The 20,958-nt window shown below is 50.6% G+C and overlaps 1 protein-coding gene across 1 annotated transcript in view; it reads right to left on the bottom strand.

The window, feature by feature from the left end:
• Positions 1-462: 462 nt before the first annotated feature.
• The window catches only part of PIK3C2B (phosphatidylinositol-4-phosphate 3-kinase catalytic subunit type 2 beta), a 65,627-nt gene continuing 45,131 nt past the window's right edge, over positions 463-20,958 (bottom strand). Inside the window, 17 exon segments of the mRNA XM_045456330.1 lie at positions 463-2,536; positions 3,884-4,012; positions 5,645-5,751; positions 6,178-6,259; positions 7,584-7,701; positions 9,260-9,384; positions 9,807-10,008; positions 10,795-10,904; positions 11,242-11,398; positions 12,117-12,286; positions 14,870-15,006; positions 15,989-16,118; positions 16,920-17,012; positions 17,629-17,736; positions 18,774-18,954; positions 19,604-19,698; positions 19,854-19,947. Coding sequence (XP_045312286.1) covers positions 2,348-2,536; positions 3,884-4,012; positions 5,645-5,751; positions 6,178-6,259; positions 7,584-7,701; positions 9,260-9,384; positions 9,807-10,008; positions 10,795-10,904; positions 11,242-11,398; positions 12,117-12,286; positions 14,870-15,006; positions 15,989-16,118; positions 16,920-17,012; positions 17,629-17,736; positions 18,774-18,954; positions 19,604-19,698; positions 19,854-19,947 — 2,227 coding nt within the window. The 3' untranslated portion in view covers positions 463-2,347.

Below are 20,958 nucleotides of genomic sequence, written 5' to 3'. Positions count from 1 at the left end.
TAGCACTGGAAAGCACGGTACATGTTTGTTGATAGAATTAATGAACGAACCAGATCTACTTTTGACGGTAGCGTAACGAAAAAGGACATCATTTATAGTAAAACACGCTGAAAACGAACAAATGTTACGTCAACTTAAAGGGCTGTATTAAACATTACCTAGGAGTTTGCACAAGGTTTGGAGTCAATCCTAGATTCCAATTCGAGATCCAAGGCTGATTGGCTGTGAGTTTAAGACAGATTACTTAATCTCTCTGAGCTTCCATTTCTTCACCTATAAAATGGGGATTCTACTACTCACCTGATCAAGCTGTTCTGAGGCTAAGATTTCACTGACAAGTGTCGAATGCCCAGGGCAGTGCACCAATGCATATCTTCCAATCGTAAGACTACTACTGTTACTATTTTCATCTTGTACACCAGGTGTCTTCATGTGAGCATCGACCAATTTTGAAAAGGATGGTTTTGTTTTTCTCAAATGTCATTTATTAGAAAATACAGTTCCAGAGAAAGTAGCAGATACAAGGGAAGTGGATACAGTACACAGACCTCTTTCAATCAGGGGCAGAGAGGGTCAAAATAAAATGAGCTACAGGCCAAAAGCCAGTAACGCATCTATGGTCCATTCACCTGGAGGAGTTCTGCCCCTGTTCCCCACTTCCCCCAGCCCCTCCCCCACAGTGGCCACCTTATCCTTGACATTTTTAACCTAAAAGAAAAGTTTACATTTCCTTGCTACCCTGTGGCTTCAGTGAACGGAGCTTCTTTCTCTGGTTATGGAATGAGTCAGCAAACGGGGGAATTTCTGATCCTTGGAGCTGAGAAGGAAGCTGGGGAGGGATAGTTCAGAGTCTCCTCGATTCCTTCCATGACCCAACCCTGGGGTACATCTAGCCAATTCCGGTTTAAATATATCAAATTCAAAGTCTCTCCCTTTTTTTTTTTTTCCCCCCAAAGGATACAACCCTTTGGAGTAAAGCACAAGAGTGAATCCGAAATCCACCAGGTAGGGAATAAAAAGTGTAAGAGACAAGAGACCCAGTCTCTCACTCCTAGCTCAGCTCCCGGGGATCAATCACCCCCCCTCCAATCCAGCCTTCTCGCCACCAAAGAACATCACTGGAGTCCCCCACCCCACGCCCCTTTTCCTCCGTTTAGGGCATCCCTTTGGCTCCAGACTAAATAAGTTTATGGCCCCAAAAAATGAGGGAAATTCTTATTTAAAAAAAAATGTGACAGAAGTGGAGTTTGGGAAAAGCAGCACACAAAAAAGGGGGGGTGTGGCGGGTGATGGGGCCACACTGGCATCTGCGGCCTAGCATCTCCTTCCCAGGGCCAGGATGTCCTTGGGCGGGGTGCGGTGGGGGGACCAAATCTGAGGGCTGATGCAGCACTTTATCCCACCAGGGAAAAAGGAAGGGAGAGAGACGTGTGGAGAAGCACCCCCAGCATACCCTCAGGGACCAGATGGTCCCCAGAGGGGTCGTGAGAATGGAGGGGTAGAAGACCGTATTCGGGGCACGTCCTGGCAAAGTCGGGGAAGACGGAAGGAAAAACTCCCCCTGAAAGAGGCCAGGTCCCTGAACACAGGTCCTCGGCAGGGCCCCGTTCGGAAGGCCCTCCCTTACACCCGTAGGTATCACACCACTCTCCTTTGGAGGCACAATCAGAAAGGCCCACAGCAGGCCTCAGTCCAGCACGCCAGACCCTCCCCGCCCCTCCCCGGCCTGCCCTTAGAGAGGGAGGGCTCTCACCCAGGACCCACTGGGCCCCTCCCCAAATAATTCCTATGGATAGAAAAACACTGATGCGAAACAAACAAGCGAACAAACAAAACCCTAGGGGAAAGTCCAATAAGAACCTTAATCGTACAAAAAGTCCGACGTCTTCCTCTTTTGCCTTCCGAGGCATATGCAAGTCCCTTCTCACGAGGCTTCCTGTCCAGTCAGGACAACATTACTATTTCATTTTTTAAAAATAAAAATAAAGATATCCACCCACCCACCCTCCCTCAAAACGCTACTTCATTCACCCCGCCCCACTCACCCCCAACCAGGCGTTGCTCCCTTGACACAAGGTAACCTTAAAACTTCGCGGCAGCCTCACCGCCGCTCAGCACAGCCAACCCAAATGCCGCCGGGCAGAGGAGGGGACAGCAGACAGCATCTTACTCTGCCCGCCTCCCGTCACAGGGGCCCGAGCCACCCGGACAGAGGGGAGGCCCGCCAAGGGCTCTGCCCCTTCACAAGGGCACATGGAGCAGGGGAGAGTCGTCTCCCCCGGCACCCCCAGCCGCCTGGGGTCCTGGGCGGGGGTTGGTGGGGGGGATGGGGCGGGCTCTGCTGGGCTCACAAGGTCTCATGACTTCGAGATCCCAGTGCGAACCAGCCAGTCTTCTCCTGGGCCAGGTCCAGCTCTCGAAGGCGGATGTGCACCTCCCCGAGGAGAACGTTCTCCCAGAATCCTTGCTCGCTCAGCACACTCAGCTGCAGCTCCCGCTGCTGTAGGTCTCCCTTGGGGATCCCGTCATACACCAGCTGCGAACAGAGATGGGGAAGATGGGGGGACACAGAAGAGGGAGATGCTTAAGTCTGTGGAGGTTCGATCTGGCGGGGGCTAAGACGACTTCTCTCCCCAGCCCGAGTCCACGGGATTAGAGAAGGTACTTGGAACCCAGGAAGAGCTTTACAGAACTCTGCTCTTTGGGGCAACCTGGCTGGCTCGCCCCACGTTGGGTGTAGAGATTACTTAAATATCTAAAAGCAAATGAATAAATAAGTAAATAAATAAAGAACTTTGTTCTTTGCTTAGAGTTGAGGAAGGTGAGGACTTCTTTTTTTTTTTTTTTTTTTTTTAAGTTTCCTTTTTTCCTTGGGGCACTTGCGTGGCTCAGTTGGTTGAGCGTCTGACTTCAGCTCAGGTCATGATCTCATGGTTTGTGAGTTCGAGCCTGCATTGGGCTCGCTGCTGGCAGCACAGGGCCCGCTTCAGATCCTCTGTCCCTTCTCTCTCTCTGCCGCTCCCCCACTGGCGCTTTGTCTCTCTCAAAATAAACTTTAAAAACAAGTTTCCTTTTTTCCCCGTTTCTTCATTTTAAATATTTTTTTTTTCAACGTTTTATTTATTTTTGGGACAGAGAGAGGCAGAGCATGAACGGGGGAGGGGCAGAGAGAGAGGGAGACACAGAATCGGAAACAGGCTCCAGGCTCCGAGCCATCAGCCCAGAGCCCGACGCGGGGCTCGAACTCACGGACCGCGAGATCGTGACCTGGCTGAAGTCGGACGCTTAACCGACTGCGCCACCCAGGCGCCCCTTTTTTTTTTTTTTTTTTTTTTTTTTTTTTTCCCCGTTTCTTCATTTTAGACAGAGAGAGCATGAGCAGGAGAGAGGGGTAGAGGGAGGGGGCAGGAGAGTGAGGGAGGGAGGGGGAGGGAGAGAATACCTCAAGCAGGCCCCATGCTCAGTGAAGAGCCCAATGCAGTGCTCTATCCTACAATCCTGGGATCATGATCTGAGCCAAAACCAAGAGCTGGATACTCAACCAAGGGAGTCACCCAGGCACCCCACAGGTGAGGGCTTTTTATTGGGGCCACGGCTCATTATCAGCAAAGGACCAGCAGGCTCCTCCTCCCCGCGGGACAGGGCCAAGGCCATACCCCAGCTGTGGACTCCCTGACCCAAGGGTCAGCAAACTTGTTTATGTGAGGAGCCAGACAGGAGTACAAACAGTCTGGTCCATGTCACAAGCACGCAATCCTGCCGTTGCAGCAAGAAAGCAGCCACAGACGACACTTCCGTGATAGGTGGGGCCACATTCCAATACAACTTTATTTACACAAACAGGTACAGTTTGCCAACCCACCCCAGCCCCTCCTCCACACACCATCTCATTGTAGGTGGGGTTGCAGGTTTTCCGGGCCACTTTGGTTTTCTTCTTAGTGGTTTTCTGAGGGTCAGGAAGGAGGTAAATCTTCACGTAGGGGTCTGGGTCATTTCCATCCTGCAGCAGTTGCTACAAAGGGAGTGCAAATTTTACCAATGTTACAAAAAGAAGATTCATACGTCTGCGTCCCTATCACCATTCCTGTGATCACAACCTGATCCAGACTCTTCTCCCTCACACCTGGCTTCTTACAAGGCACCATAATTTGTCTGCTTTCCAGCTCACTCCCTTCTGATAGAAATATCTACCATGACAATATTAGGTGTCCTACCAAAACATCAATCCGATTGCCCATTACACCCAGTCTATACTTTTCATACAAATGCTCGGGGCATGCCATAACTTGGTCTGTTTCGACTGAGCCATCGTGTCCCCAGATATCCTCCTGCCTTGCCCAATGTCTTTGTCTATTTTGTCATTTGATCCAAGTAACCCCCAAGAGGTGCAAAATGAGTCAGAGAGATATTAAGTTGCTTGCTGAAGGCCAGCCAATTAGTGATTCATCCAGCCTGATCCTTTTTAATTAGATCTTGTCATGCCTCTGCTCAAAACCCTCCAATGGTTCCCATTTCATTCTGGGTAAAAGCCACAGTCCTGACTATGGGACTCAGGTTCTGGAGTGCTGTGCCCTTTCCAACCCCAACATCTACTATTCATTCTCCCCTTTGCTCTGCAGACTTCAGCCACAATGACCCCTTGCAGTTCCCAGCACACCCCAGGCAGGTTCCTGACTCAGGGCTTTGGGATTTAATTGCTCCCTCTACCTGGAACGGTCCTCACCTTGTTCCGTCTTTGCCTGAACACCCTGTCATCAATGAAGGCTTCCCTGACCACTCTTTATAAAATTGTCACTACTTCACTCCACCCCAGTATTTGTTCTCTGCTTTATTCCTCTCCAGAGCACTTACCACTATCTGACCTGCCATATATTTCACTCGTCTGTTTGTCTGTCTGTCTCTTCCTACTAGAATGTAAGCTCCTTGAAGGCAGGGATTGTGTTTTGTTTACCCTTAGATCTAGAGCTAATAAATCAGTGCCCGGCACAGAGGCGGCACCTGATGAACATTTATTGAATGAATGAATGAATGAATGAATGAATGATGAATGAATGAATGAACTTGTCAGAGTGAAACCCAGGTTGCTCTGATTCCAAAGTTCATGCCCCTGCCACACACCAATGCCCCAACCCACAAAAGTCCAGCACATGGCAGGTATTGAATGCAAGTTCCCTTCCCCTTCCTACCAACAATTTTGTGATTATATACTGCCTTGATTATGCTCGAAGGACATCATGTGGCTGCCTTATCTCTACAACCAGGTAATAAACCCTTTGGGCCTCTTCCTCATAATAATCATCATAATTGCCACAACACTAATACCAGGCATTCTGTTAAGTGCTCTGTATGCGCTATTTCATTGAAACCCTCCATAACTCTACGAGGTAGATACTAACATCTTCATTTCAATGAGGGTCGGGACACTTAGACAACTTGCCAAAGACCGCAGGTAGGAAGAACCTGTGTCTGGCGGTGCTTGCCTGCTTAGTCATATCTCAGGCCTGGCCTGGTAGCAGGGCCACTGGGGGTACTCAGTAACTTCTGTGGTTACTCTCATGAGAGGAAGGGAGAAAACTTCTGACCAGTCAGAAAACTACCGGAAGAAAGATACAGAACCACGTGAAGGCTGTGTGTGTGTACTTACCAAACCCCGAATATGCATCACCATGATGAAGAGTTTATTGTTTTTGTAGGAGATGGACAACTTCACCTCCCCTCCCACCTTCCCAACGGGCCGGGCCCATGAGCCGTCTGGAGGGACAAAGAAACCAAGAAAGGTCACGAAGGAAGTCTCGTCCCCAGCTGGTGCCAGGCAGTTGTTTCTGTTGTCCTCTACCCCTTCCCCCCACCCATTCCCCAGGATCTCCCTGTCAGGTTCTTGATATCAGATGGGGGAACGGTCAAGTGATGTCTGTGAACATGATTCAGAATCGGGTTGAGATGTTCTATCCAGTTTGTGTGGTGTAATGAGCAGGAGGATATCCAGTCGCTGGGAAACCTGCACGAGGAGCCGGGGGCCCCACAGCCTGAGCGGGAAACCAGATTCTCCAGCCAGTAGGCGAAGAGACAGAGGCAGGTCAAGGGAAGAGAACTGGGGAGGGAGGGAGGGGCAGGAGAGATGACCTTCGGGAATGGTTCAGAGAGGTTGGCAGGAGCGTCACAGAGAAGGCAGCGTACCTGAGGACTTAGGAGCTGGGCTGGTGCCCGTAGCCTTGTCATCTCGGGGCAGGGGGTGGAAAAAGGTGTATACCAAATCACACTGAAATGATATCAGACACAGAGTCACTCTTCAAGAAGGCAACGGACCCATAAAAAAAGGCAAGGGACTATTCCAGATTTTAAAAAACTTGAGAAAATGGAACCAAATATCTTTTGCACTCTTCTTATTTGGATCATGGCTCAAACCAACCAGCCATGCTCTCATGGCCAACCAGCCATGGCTCAAACCAACCAATTCAGTAAAAAGAATTTGGGGGATGACAGGGAGATTTTCAATATGGACTATATATTAGATGGTATGATTTCTATAGTTATATAAGAATACATAGTATTTAGGGATAGAATGTCATGATGTCTGGGATTTAGTTTAAAATACTCCATACAAAAAGAGATGAAGCAAATATGGCAAAACATGAACTGTTTGGGTGATGCAGACATAGGCACTCATTATACTGTTTTCTCTGCTTCTCCAGATGTTTGAAAATTCTCATAACAAAAAGTTCTTCAAAAAGGAAAAAAAAAAAAAACCTAAGTCACATCAGGTCAAAAGCAGTCTGTTCTTTTGTGCCGCCCCCTCCCCTATGGACACACATACACCTTTCAAGCAGAGAAATATTTGAGCCAACTCTGGACAGAGCCCATGAATCCTACTCTCAAGAATGGTTCCTAAGTCTGTTAGGGAAAACATAAACTAAAATGTGTGAAAATACCTACTCTAGCGTTAATAGTGAAAAAAAGGGGGGGGGGGGTGCATAATCTCTCTCTCAAGAAGCAAACGGTTAAGGAGATTTTGGCATTGCAAGTCAAAGTATAATTTCGTACAGATATTCAAAGTGCTGCTTATTATAAACACCAAGTGAGAAAAATATTATCTAGTGATATTGGAGCTAAAGCAGTAAGAGTCACATTTGCCTATAGACAACTAGGAAGGAAACACAGAAATGGGGTTAGATGATGGGTCGGGGGCGGGGGGGGATGGGATGGGGCTCGTGATGCCTACATTGGTTTTTATGCCCATTATAATACCAAATTACAATGCCATTTGTTTAAAAAAAAATCTAGGTAAATACACACTCAACCTGCTCAAAAATCTCCTTTCCTTCCCAAGGTTCTGAATACCAGCACTCCAAGACCGCCTCTGATACCTGCCCCAGAAGGCACACGTTCAAAGCGTTTACCAGCACGACCCCAGGCGCTGCAGCCACGCCCCTCCCTCCCTCGCTGTGCCGGCCACCGCCCTCCTCGCAAATCCCGTCCTTGACCGCCAGGGGGCGCGCATCCTCCCTGCTTCCACTACATACCACCCCACCCCTCCCCACCAAACAGACCTTCCCCGAACAGCCCACAAGAGACAGCCCACTCACCTCAGCCACCTCGGGGGCTGCGTGGGTCAAGTGCCAGATGTAGCGGTTTAACTCCTCCCTCCGCCGCTCGGCCACCGCCTCTCCCCTCGAGCGGCCAATCACGAAGCGACTAGGGAAGCTGGCGAGGCAGGTGGGCCGTGGGAACGCCCGAGGGGCAAGAAGGGAAAAGAGAGGAAGAGGCGACAGGCTTTAGCCACCTTTCATTGGCATTTTCAGCGACCTGACCCACATGTCTCACTAGCCGGCCCCATTCCTCCCGCAGCTCCCGGGGTCTGCTCCAGCGACACACTCCTTCCCGCAGCATCTCGCACCGCAGTTCAGGGATGCCAGGCAAGAAAACCACGCTGATGCGCAGCGTCCTGCGGCTCCCCGGAAGTGCCTCGGGGGCTCTGGAGGAGCTCGCAGTTTTCCCCATCAGGGCCAAAATTCATTGAAGAATCATTTTAAAAAATTGTGGTGACATACACAGAACGCAAAATTTACCATCTTAACCATTAAAAAAAAATTTTTTTTTTAACGTTTATTTATTTTTGAGACAGAGAGAGACAGAGCATGAGCGGGGGAGGGTCAGAGGGAGGGAGACACAGAATCCGAAACAGGCTCCAGGCTCTGAGCTGTCAGCACAGAGCCCGCACAGAGCCCGCACAGAGCCCAACACGGGGCTCGAACTCACGGACCGCGAGATCATGACCTGAGCCGAAGTCGGCCGCTTAACCGACTGAGCCACCCAGGCGCCCCATCTTAACCATTTTTAACTGTACGGTTCAGTGGCATGAAGCACATTCACGGAGCTGTGCAGCCATCACCGCGCCCCTCTCCAGAACTCTCATCTCTCATGACTGAAACCCTGTACCCATTAAACAACTCCCCATTCCGCTTCCTCCCTCCAAGCGTTGGTAGCCACCATGCTACTTTTGGTCTCTAGAAATCTGGTCACTGTAGGACCTCATATAAGTGGAATATGACACAAGATTTGTCTTTTTTGTGACTGGCTTATTTCACTTAGCATAAGGTCCTTCAAGGCTCATCCATGTTGCAGCATGTGCCAGAATTTCCTTCTTTTCAAGATTTCATAACATTCTATTGTATGTATATACCAAATTTTGCTTACTTATCTTTTACTCTTTAAAAGACCAGAAACTTTGAGGGGCTCCTGGGTGACCCAGTCGATCAAGCGTCTGACTTCGGCTCAGGTCATGATCTCATGGCTGGTGAATTTGAGCCCTGCGACGGGCTCTGTGCTGACAGTTCAGAGCCTGGAGCCTGCTTTGGCTTCAGGGTCTCCCTCTCTCTCTGTTCCTCCCCCACTCACGCTCTGTCTCTCTCTCTCTCTCTCTCTCAAAAATAAATAAACATTAAAAAAAAAAAAGAGAAGAAACTTTGAAACAAAGATTCGGTCAGTCCTCTTAGACCCAGTTTTCTCTCCTTCTGGCAGGTGGGCTCAAGCTTATTTTCAAGACTGGGCTGAGAGAGTCAGGAGATACCGGCCAGCAGGGGGGGCACTTGCCATCACACTGATCACCAGGCCAAGAAAACCAAACAGATCTTGGAAAGGGTACTTTCAGGATCCTGCAGTACCCCCCAACCCCCCTCCCCCCACCCCACCCCCCAGCCCTCTGCAGCTCCAGTCTCCCTCCCCAGAATCTCCCTGTGCAGAGAAGAGAGGGGACAGCTACCTGGGCAAGAGGGAAGAAGGAAAGAGCAGCCGCAGCTTATTGTGTAATTCCTGGAACTCTTCAAACGTCCGCTGGATGTAAGTGGCCTCATGAGCATTCTCTCGCATCACCTTCACCACATAAACCTGCAAAGGTCCAAGTCTTAGACAGTACCTGCCAACCCCTGTGCACCCAATGAAGGGAGTAGGTAAGGGAACAGAAGAGGGTGTGTGTGTGTGTTGGGGGAATACACTTTCCAGAAGGAAAAGAGCAAAAGTGCCTCCAAAGAAGAAGAGGATAGACATTACATGTGCAGGAATCTGAAAAGCAAAGATTTCCTATACATGTTTCATAGGATCTTTGACCCAGAGGGAATAACCACTCAATTCAGCTCCCTGATTCCAGCAGCCCACTTGGGCACGGGAGAGGGAAGTGGTCTGTGACTGTGTGGCTCCTGGCACGGGATGCTCACAACTCCAGTGCCCACGTGTGGATGTGAAGAGACAGAATCCCAATATGCTGGGGGCGGTGGGGAGCAAGGCAGGGTCATATTGGAGAAGACACTTACATAGCCCTTGTTGGGGTGGAAAATCTTCTCGTGGCGGCAGAGGAAAACATCACTGATGCGGCCAGAGCTCTTGAGCGTGTGTGTTCGGGGGGCAAAGGAAAGGGTCAGCCGGTCATCTGAGCCTGTGAATTTCATCTGAGCCAGATTATGGATGAAGAAATTGAGCTTTGTGGCTACACTGCCCAGGCTGGACTCAATCAACCTGTTGGTGCAGGACGATGGGAATGAAAAGATGTAACCATGGACCCAAGTCCCCACTGGCTGGACAGAGCTATCTCAGCGAATATCCTCTGACACCTGAGACCCCCACGCAGTTCAGACAGAATCATTTTCCCTGGGTAATATCCTCGTAGAGTGCTCGATGGGCACGTGATCATCTACATGCAATTTATTCATATGAATCCTGGGGGCTTATCTCCCCTCGCTGCCCTCCTGAGCATCTTTGGATGGTTAAACCAAGGTAGGAAGGAATGAGGGATTCCACCACAGGGTCAGCATGTAAAGGTCTATATATAGTAGACATCCAGTACAGTGAAGCCTCACCAAGCACCGTTCAATCTAGAGACTTCTGATCAAAAGGAGAGGTTCTATGTTAGAACACATTGTCAAATGTGGGAACATGGAACCATGGAACTCCACGTTTTGATAAACGGAAAGGCTCTGATCCAGAGAGCCGAACCCTAAAGAAAACCCACGGTCATCCCATCAACAAAGTCGTTGACCAGCACCCAGCAAGAACGTAAGTAAGAGATTGCAATGGCTCTGTACACACAAAGCTCAGCACCAACAACGGAGTCAGAGAAGTCAAGTAACCTCCCTAAAGGCAGAGGCAAAGTCGGGACGACACGAGTTGTCGACTCTAAGCGCTGCCATCTGAGCTAAGCCTTTCCTGTCTCCCCAGCCCTACTCCTCCCCATCCTCCTCCAGGCAGCCCGGACATGAATTACTCGGGGTGGGCAGCGCTGTTCTGTGCACAGGGTATTATTACCTAGTGAAGTAGGTAGTAGCATTGGCCTCTGTGTCCTGAGGCCTCAGAGCATCATACACATATTTGAGGTCCTCCAGGTCTGAGAGCTCGGGGATCCCACAGGACAACATCTAGGAGAAAAGCAAAGTTGGAGAGAGAGCACCTGGAACAGCCAGGAATTCTTGGTGCTTCTTCCCCTGCTATTTTCTATAGTGAGGCTCCCTAACCCTCTTAGAAGGCGGTAGACAGATGCCGTGGGCAGTGGCTAGAAGGCCACAGGAATGGAGGGGCTGGGGCAGGAAGCCAGACATTGCACAGACACCACGGTCACCAGTAGTCTGGGCCCTGCCTTTATCTAGACCTCAGAGAAACAGATCTCCAGAAATCCTCTGAAGCCAGACAGGGGAGTCTTAAAGAAGGTGCCAGATGATAAGAGGCAGGGGTTCAGAGAGAGATGGAACTCCTCACCAGGCCCAGAAGGTTGAGGAAGAGGTGGGTGTGCTTGCGAATGAGGTTGTAGGCTTGGCAGCAAAGGTCAACAAAATCATGGAAGCGGCTGGAAGGCTTGTCACCCCCGTTGATGACATACGCCATATCCGAGGTGAAGACAAAGGGGGCACGGTCCCTGGGCCAAGGGGAACATACAGGTAGAAGGTCAACATGGAGGAGGAAGCCCACCTTGTGGGGTTACATCAGAGAATGGTTCCCCTCAACACTTGTGGGAACCTGGGGAGACGGGGCTCTAACTTTATCCTTTTTCTCTTCCTACCTTAATCTTAAAAGATCCCCAGAGGGGCACCTGGGTGGTTCAGTCAGTTGAGCATACGACTTCGGCTCGGGTCATGACCTCACGGTTCGTGAGTTCGAGCCCCGCATCGGGCTCTGTGCGGACAGCTCGGAGCCTGGCGCCCGCTTCAGATTCTGTGCCTCCCTCTCTCTCTGCCCCTCCCCTGCTTGTGCTCGGTCTCTCTCTCAAAAATAAACGTTAAAAAAAAGAAAAAGAGGTTTTTAAAAAAAGATCCCCAGAGACATCCTTCATTGATTCCCTGTCCGTGAGCTACCAGTATTTTTTCCTGGATATCTAATCGTGTTCCCTTTTGCTGTGGTTTGGGCCCGTTTCCCTTTGCTCGCTCCTCAGCACGGAGGGAGAAGAGCTGGTCCCCACCTTCGTCTGCAAGACCTCGCAAGGACTTGACCTCTGTAGCAGGCTTCCCTTCTCTGGAGCTGCTCAGCTCAGGGACTGAAGTATAGCCCCTTCTGTTACAGGCTTGTGTTCAGTGCTGAACCATTTCTACTGACCTCCCTGCCCTACGCACACAGCCTGGCTTCAGGAGACCACTTACCGCTTGATGTTGCCAAACATCTGTGCGTGGCCCAGGAAGCGGCCAAAATCTATGTGGAACATGTGGCCCGTGGTCTTCAGCATGATATTGTCATTGTGCCGGTCACAGATGCCCAAGACGTACGTGGCCACGCAGCAGCCAGCACAGGAGTAGATGAAGTTCTCCACAGCCTGGGAGGAAGGCAGGCAGATGGGAGGGCAGGACATAAAGCCGGATCCGAGGGACTCCAGGGGCCACAGCCAGACTGAATTCGGCCCTCGTGAGCCCCCACGGCACCTCACACCTGCCCGTTCAGCCTTCATCGTGTATGGACATACACACTCAGGCACATAGGAAGTTCTCTCCTGTCTTACAGGGCATAAGGAGACAGAGGGCTTGTAAGTATATCTCCGCCACTTGATCTGCAATTCACCTTCTTCTGCACCTTTGTTTCTCCTAGGGACACTGGTTGGAAAGCCCATGAGCTCATCTGGAGCCCAGACTTGACCAGCCCAGACAGAAGAGACCCTGTTAGATAGGAAGACTAATGCTTACGACGTTCCCAAACGGCTGTGACCATCTCGACTCAAGCAGAGCACTGAGGCAGTCAACTCAAGGGTCCATTCCTGACCCTGCTCAGAATTCTTCCAGGCTTCCCCCTGCCTCACAGACACCTCCCTTACCCACAGTTACTGGCAGCAGCTCAGCACTAATCTAACTGAAGTCATTTCACACCAAAGAAGAGCTGAGCCAGCTCAACACTCCTAGGGGTGTTTTACACTTGAAAATCGGACATCTCTAGTCGGTAAACTGCGTGAGGATATTTTTAAGTTTAAAGCAGGGGGAGAGGGCTAAGGGGTTCGGTCCACCTTATGTGATCAGGTCAGCCTCCATCCCCTTGTCTTTCCAAGAGGTAAAAATAACGGAATTAGCACATGGATACCTTTCACCCTATGAATCCTCTTTGTGTGGTTCATAGAATTCTTAAGAAATCAAGAAAGACCCATCAGCAGAGGGTAAAAACTGTCATAGCCAATGAGGAATGTACAGACTTGAGAATGAGAGAAAGCTTTCCAAATAGGGAATGTGTGCCGCGGCCCCCCCCCCCCCCCTCCCAGCCTCTTCCTGCAAACTTCCACTCATCCTTCAGGGCCTTGAGTCCCAGGCCCTCCCAGTTCCCACAACCCCCCCTCCCCCCCCCACTGAGCCCCAACAGCCCCACTTGCTATCACTGTTCACTCAATGCTCACTCTTTTCTCTCCCCAGGGTTTTGGGGGTCTTCTCTCCCTGCAGCTTCTTGGCCATCCACAAGGCCTGTTTCAAAACTAGCCACACAGGGGGGTGCCTGGGTGGCTCAGTTGGTTAAGCGTCCGACTCTTGGTTTCAGTTCAGATCATGACTTCACGGTTGGAGAGTTCGAGCCCCACATTGGGCTTTGCACTGACAGTGCAGAGCCTGCTTGGGATTCTCTCTCTCCCTCTCTCTGCCCCTCCCTTCTGCCCTTCCCTTCCTCCCTCTCTCTGTCAAATAAATAAAAACTTAGAAAAATATATTAATTAAAAAAAAAAAAACTAGCCACCAGAAACTCCTGCCACTTGTCTAATTGAACCCGGTGACTAATCCACAGGAATCTAAGAACAGAAAATCTATAAAATCACAGAATGCGCCTTCTGGAAGAAAAAGACTATTCCTAGGAAAGGGAAATAGATGACTGAAGACAAACCTCTCAAGAAGGAACACAACCCGTCACCTCCCGGTCTGGACCTTCACGTCTATCAGCTTGTTTTCCCGCCACAGATATTCCTTCTACCCCCAATGCATCCTATCTTGACTCACAAAATAGTGATATGCCCGTGGGTAAGTGACTCAAGTGTCACCACCGGAGTCATGCGGAGTATAACTGCAGGAAATCTCACCAGGTCAAGGGCGCTCTCCTGATTTAAGGGGCTTTCACTTGAAGGCTGTGGGAAACTCTCTTTGCTGAGTGGCCAGGAGACAAACAGCTCTCAGCTCTTTCCTACTGGAAGTCATCAGAAGAGACCACCGGCACTATTCTAGCAGAAAGCCTAGAAGAGCTGAGAGGCTACCTTTGAAAGACTGATATTAAACACAAAGACACAGAGTTGGTTTCTCTGTGTATTCTTGCTGTACGTACTTCTATCATGTTTTTTTTTTTTGACTTTTTATTACATCGGCCAGAAGAAATCATAATTCCAGCACCAAGCACGGTGCCTCTGCATGGTGGCCATTTAATACCTGAAAAATGTACGTTACTAATAAATAGCATATGGGATGGAGGGGCGGGAGGAAAAAATCCATATTGCTCCTCTCCAAGGGTAGAGGATCTGGAATGTGGCAACGTAGAGAGGGTGTGTTTTGAGGAATAGGGAAGGGAACACATGGCTGGGACATAAGTTATCATAAGAGAGGAGGTATGGTGGATGATACGGTAGGGGCAGGTGGGGCGGGATCACCAAAGGCTTTGTATAGCGGGCTACGGAAGCTGGACTTACCTTTTCAGACACAGGGAAGTGACATGAGCGGTTTAGACTTTATTTTAAAAAACACAAGGTCTGACATCAAGCAGAGGATAGCCACAGAAGGAGAAGATAGGAGGATAGAAGGAGAAGCATTCCAGTGGCTCAGGGGACAGATTCTTTCCTCCTGGCACAGCTGAGTCGTCTCCTCTGTGCGTGTGCAGGTCTTGCATTAACACAGCAATGTGCCCGAGGCGGGCGCACCCCACCCTGCCTCGCCCCTACCCCCAGCCCTACCTTCTCATACTCGTCCTCCCCGGGGTTGTGTTTCTGCAGCCAGTCTGCCAGGGGCCGGTCCTTGAAGGAACCGGTCACCCCATGCTCCACCTGGATCTTGCGCAGCGTCTCAGCATTGGGGATCATCTCCACCATCCCTGGGAGAGAAAACACGGGTAGGGCACTCCAGGGCAGAGCGAAGGGGACCGTGGGGAGAGAACCACAGGAGCCTCGCTGGATGCTTCCCTGTAAGTTAGGCTCTAGGATATTTGGACAAAGTCTGATAATAAGGGGAAAAGGATAGCAATAGGAGGAATACCATTCCCCAAGCCTCATTGTCCACACTGGGCCCCTGGGACTCTTTGGTCTCCCTTAGAAACAAAAAAAGAGCAGCGGCTATGAACTAACTTTTACTATGGGAATATGCGAATCACGTTCAAGAATAATTATTCATATATATGTACGAACGTGTTACATACACACACGTATGAATACAGAAAGGTATCATGAATTCACACATAACCATCACCCAGCTTCAAAAATTATCAACATTTTGCTAATCTTGTTTCACCTATTTCACCCACCCAACCCTGCTTTTTCCCTCCTTCTTGGAGGTTTTTTTTTTTTCTCCTTCTTTAAAGTAAGCCCTGCGCCCAATGTGGGGCTTGAACTCACAACCCTGAGATCAAAAGTTGCATGCTCTACCCACTGAGCCAGACAGGTGCCCTGTTACGAATCCCAGACCTGTCATTTCACTCATAAATATTTCAAGTACAACTAACAAGGACATAACCACCATGCCATTAGCACATCCAAAAAATTAACGATTATTCTTTACCCTAGGTCAGTCTATATTTGAATTCCCCCCTAGCGTCTCAAAAAAATACCTCTCTATGGTTGGTTGGTTTGAATCAGAACCCGAAGTCTACACAATAGGTTGGCTGTTATGTCTGCCAGTCTGTTTTATTTTATTCCAGTTTCTCGCTCTGCCGTGCCTTCCTTTTTTTAATGCCATCCCCACAGCTTCTATTGAAATAATCTTGCCCTTTTTATTTTTCTGGAGAAGTACACAATTCATGCTGGGGGACGGGCAGAAGGCCAGTAAGCAAAGGGGTGCCCTCCACCCGCTCCCAAACTGACCTCTCCCCCGGCCAGTGGAGAAGCAGCGGAAAATGACCATGCGCATATCCAGCCCCTCTTGGACCCAGATCTTGCTCATGATGCGAATCATCTGCAGGGTTAGCATGTCCTGGCGAAGGTCGTCCCCGCACTGGAGGAAGAAAATGACCAGAGCTCATCTCCACTGCCTCCCCCGGCTCCCAGACCCCCCAAGAGAACCACATTGGCCCAAACAGTGACAGGGGACCGTCCAGTTTTCCCATCTCCCGTCTCACCTCACACCAGCTCAACCGACCAGAGATGGGTCAGTAATCACATTTGCCCACGTGATGTTTCGGCTCTCTCTTCAATCCCACATCCCCACCTGAATTCAAATTCCTGATCATCAAGCCTTTTTTAAATTGGAGCATTTATACCTTGGATGTGGAACTCACACACGGCCAATAAGTAAGTTACAAAGTCGCATACATGCATTTCACCTCCCCCTCTAGATTATCTGCTCTCCGACTATCATTTACTTCTCAGCTGTATGGATGCATCCAGTAGAAAGGACCTGAGGGTTCATCTAGGCCAACCTGCACCTGTTATCTTAATTTCCTTTTCAACCTTGCTGTGGTGCAGTGATTCAGCCTCTGCTTGAATGCCCTTGGGTACAAGCAGATCACTACTGCATCCATTCACTGTCAGGACAGCCCTGCCCCCTAGAAAGCTCTTCTTTTGGTACACGGAGCAGCCAGTTGCCTCATTCCACCTGCCAACATTCTGTTCCTGGCCCGCGGCGCCCATGCAGAATTAGTCTATTTCCTTTGTCACCTGAGAGTCTTCCACGTGTGAAAATGGTAGCACCCGGTAAGAGGATGAGAACTGCCCTGGGGCTCCTGACACCCTTCGACCCCCTTTCTCCCCTTCCCTCTACCACCTTCATCCCCCCAGGCTTGAAAAGTGTCCTCACCTTGAAGATGACACGGATGTTCTCACCCAGGGGATCCACGTTTTGGAAGGAGAGCTTGAGGGGGACGGCGTTGGAGTTGAAGTAGGAACAGTCCTGCCATGGGAGACAGAGTAGTGACAGGGGGTCACGAAGGAAAATGGCCTCAGCATCGTGGGTCAAGATGCTGCCGGTTGGCCTGCTCGTGGTTTGTGCCGGGTTTCTGGGGAGCCCGCACTCCTTCCTTCCACCCCCCGCCCCCACCGCCGCTGGGTCCACTGCCCTGCTTTGGTTAGTTACGGCCTCGGCCCTGACATCCACGCTCCCATCCCTTCGGCAGACAACCTACTAGTACGTGACTCCCATCTATACCTCAGTCTTACTCCTCTGTAAAATGGGGCTCACAACAGTACCAACTTCATAAGGGGTGTGAGGGTAAAATGGGATAACCAGTGTAAAGCACTCAGAACAGCGTGGGCACAAGGCGGTACTCGGCAGCGACAGAGGACAGCTGCTGTCATTATCACCAGCCTGGACTTAAACGCAGCGTCATCAGCCCCCGACCCAATTCCTCCAGCCTGCGCGGCTGTCAGACAAAAGTCTGTACGTGCAAGGGCCAAGAAGTGGCTCCGATATGCCTTTCTTCCTCATATCTATCAATAACCAGGGTGGCAGGGCCTCACCTCCACGAGCCCTCCCTGCTCCAAGAGCCCCAAACCCACCAGTCACTCACCCTGGGCACGATACCCTTAACCAGCAGACTAGGGCTGAGTGGCAGGCGGCAGGAGCCGTTGAGGGCAAAGAACTGCCTCACCTCCTCCAGGCCCGTGCGGAGGATCCCCTGAGAGGGAGGGGGGAAAGAGTAGGGGTCAGAGGGGTGCCCGTAAGCTCCCCTAGGAACCAGGCCCCTCCCAGAGGTGGGCGCCGTATAGTGGTTGGTATGAAAACCGCCATCTGAGAAGTGCGGACACCCCCCAGGAGACCGTGAAGAAGGAAAAGCACCCCAGCCTGGGGTGTCGTGCCTGGGACAGCACGTGGGCAGCAAGCCCAGACAGCTACAGAAGCGAGGCAGATGACACAACAGTGTGAGGCAGGCTACGATAACTGAGAGAGCAGGTGCATCTCAAGGGGGCGGTGCTGCTCAGGCTGTTGCCAAGAAAAGCCGGCAATCTGGACTTTAAATTCTCCCAATTTTTATTTTTATATTTTTTTTAATGTTTATTTATTTTTGAGACAGAGACAGAGCATGAATGGGGGAGGAGCAGAGAGAGAGAGGGAGACACAGAATCCAAAGCAGGCTCCAGGCTCTGAGCTGTCAGCACAGAGCCCGACGCAGGGCTCGAACTCACGGACCATGAGATCGTGACCTGGGCCGAAGTCGGACGCTTAACTGACTGAGCCACCCAGGCGCCCCTAAATTCTCCCAATTTTTAAATGTTAGCATCCAGGAACACTGTTGGCCTAACACAGCCCGGCTGTACAAACAGATAAAGGTCCCTGCTCTGGGTAGCGGCGGCCCTGAGCTACACCTCATAGCACAGTGAACAAAGTAGGACTAGATTTCAGCCCACACTTGCCCTCTCTGGCTCGGTGCTCTTGTGCAGTGAACAACTTACACAAATGTGCTTAGCCTTTAAGGCAAGCCGTTAAATAAAAATGGAATACTTTGCAGGCCAAACAAAACACATCCATGGGCTGTATCCAGTTTGCAGACTGTCAATTTTGTGGCCTGTAGGTTAGAGGCAGAGGTACCTCCTTCCAGTCCCTAAATCACAGATGGTCAAGTACCATCCTGCTGGCCAGGATTTCTAAGGAGTTAATGACTAGTGACAAAAGCCGGGGACCAGAAATGGGTAGAGGCAGCCCTACCCCACTCACCTGCCGTGCAGATGGGGCAGCCTCTCGGACCTGCTGGGCCAGCTTAGCCAGGGTGTTGACAAGCCAGCACTGGCGGTTAAATTCCTCTCTCAGCCCCTTGCCACAGCAGCACAACAAGGCTGCCAGCAGATATTGGTAGCGGATGCTGAACTGAGAGTCCTTGAGGCCATCCTTCAGCAACCTGCAAGGCAAAGGGTGGGGAGTCAGGACTGGGGATCAAAGGTAAGGGTGTGTAATGGGGGGATGGGGTCAGATCCAGCTCCCTGGAAAACCCACCCCAAAGCTGGGAGGAAAACAGACTCTGCACGCATACAGAAGTGTTCATCAGCATCCCAGTCTGTGTCCACTTTGCCTTTATTAGAGCTCAAAGCCCCCCGGCATTTCATTTCTCCTTTATATATATTTTTCTAAATGTTTGTTTATTTTTGAGAGAGAGAAAGAGTCGGGGAGGCAGATAGAGGGAGACAGAAGATCCGAAGCGGGCTCTGTGCTGACAGCAGAGAGCCCAATGCGGGGCTCGAACCCACGAACTGTGAGATCACGACCTTAGCTGAAGTCGGACGCTTCACCGACTCAGCCACCCAGGCACCCCCTTTATATTTCTGCCATGTGTGGGTGGAAGGGAGGGCCAGGGATGATCCTTGCTGTGCCCTTGGGACTGAGACCCCCTTCCCCCCCACCAAGGAAAAGGTGCTAGCCCGTGGCCACATAGTAAGTTAGCAACACACGGGGACCCAGACGGCTTAGCTCCCCGCCCTTGCACACCTAAGAGTAACATACTACCGAGTTACAGATGCAGGTCTGCCTCCCACCTCCACACACGGTCTTACCAGAAGAAGTAGTGGGTCACTCTCAAGTCCGAGACGGCTCGTTTCAGGAGGAATCGCACCAAGGGGCTGTCCAGGTAGCACTCATACTTCAGGGCCTGTGGAGGGGAACGGGAGTAGGACGATGTATTGACTGTCCTCAGTCTATACCTGCCACTATCCTGGGGACCCTGGGTCCCACAAGGACAATGCAGACTGACGTGGGGCCTGGGGAAGGGATCATCAGAACTGGAGGGAAGGCCGGTCTGCCCACCTGCACGAGCTGCGGCAAGTAGTCGAGGAGTTCAGCATCCGACAGCGAGCCGATCCACTGGACGGCCATACGACGCACCTCCTGGTCCGGGAAGCTACAAAACAGAGCCCAGCACTCTGACGACCCAGTCGCGGGTGCTGCGACACAGGAGTGAGCAAGCACCCTCACACCTGGGCTTCAGAGACACAGGTGGAGAGAAGGCAAGGCCTCTCGGAATCTGCAATCCTCAGCACCTTGTCTGAAGAGCAACCCTTGAGAATGGCCCTGTCTCCTGGTCAGAGCTGGCATGGGGCCGCTGGGGAAACAGGAGGGTGGCCACCATCATTCCTGGTAGGACTTAAAGAAAACCGGACAAGGTCTTCAACCCCATTCCTGAAGATCGTCTCCTTAACTCCCCCTGTGCCAGAAATTCCCATCATCAGAGAGCATGATTGTGTCTTCTTGGTGCCATCCTTTAATGCAAAACCGGCCAGGCGAAGAATGGAGAATCACAGAGTTTCATATAAGCCAGTACCCCCTTGGCAGAATTTAGTTTAGCAGAGATTAGCAAAAACGTTGCCTCAAAAAGTCCTGAAGGCAAGACACATGGATTGGGTACATTTTAATTACTAAGAGCAGCACGAAAGAAGCCAAGAACACTGGGGACCATCTGGAAAAGGCAGCCCAGGGGTCTGATACTGGAAGGCACATGTCCCCAGAGGACCCTTCGGAGGGAAAGAGGGAGAGAGGACTTTAAAGTTGAACAAAGTGGTAAGGTTTGGGTTACACAGGGGTGTGTGTGCGCCTATCAACAGCAAGTGTACAGGTTAAGGCTCAGGCATTTCCTTGTATGTAAATTTGGCCTCAAAAGAAAAAACAAATACTGAGCTCTAGTTAAATGATATAGATATGCTGGAGTATTTGGGAGGGAAGGAGGATGTCTGCAGCTTAGACTAAAATGTATTACAAAAGAAGATGGATTGATGGTTGGATACGCAATAAAACAAATATAGCAAAGAGTGAAAACGGTCAGAATCTAGGTGGCAGGTCCATGGATGTTCACTGCAAATTTTTCAGTTCTGTAGCATGCTTGAAAAATGTTCACAATAGAACGCTGCGGGGAAAT

The sequence above is a fragment of the Leopardus geoffroyi genome, chromosome C3, assembly GCF_018350155.1.
Source record: "Leopardus geoffroyi isolate Oge1 chromosome C3, O.geoffroyi_Oge1_pat1.0, whole genome shotgun sequence".
Classification (NCBI taxonomy): Eukaryota; Metazoa; Chordata; class Mammalia; order Carnivora; family Felidae; genus Leopardus; species Leopardus geoffroyi.
Note: the sequence above shows the minus strand (reverse complement) of the source record. Positions and strands in the feature narration are given on the sequence as shown.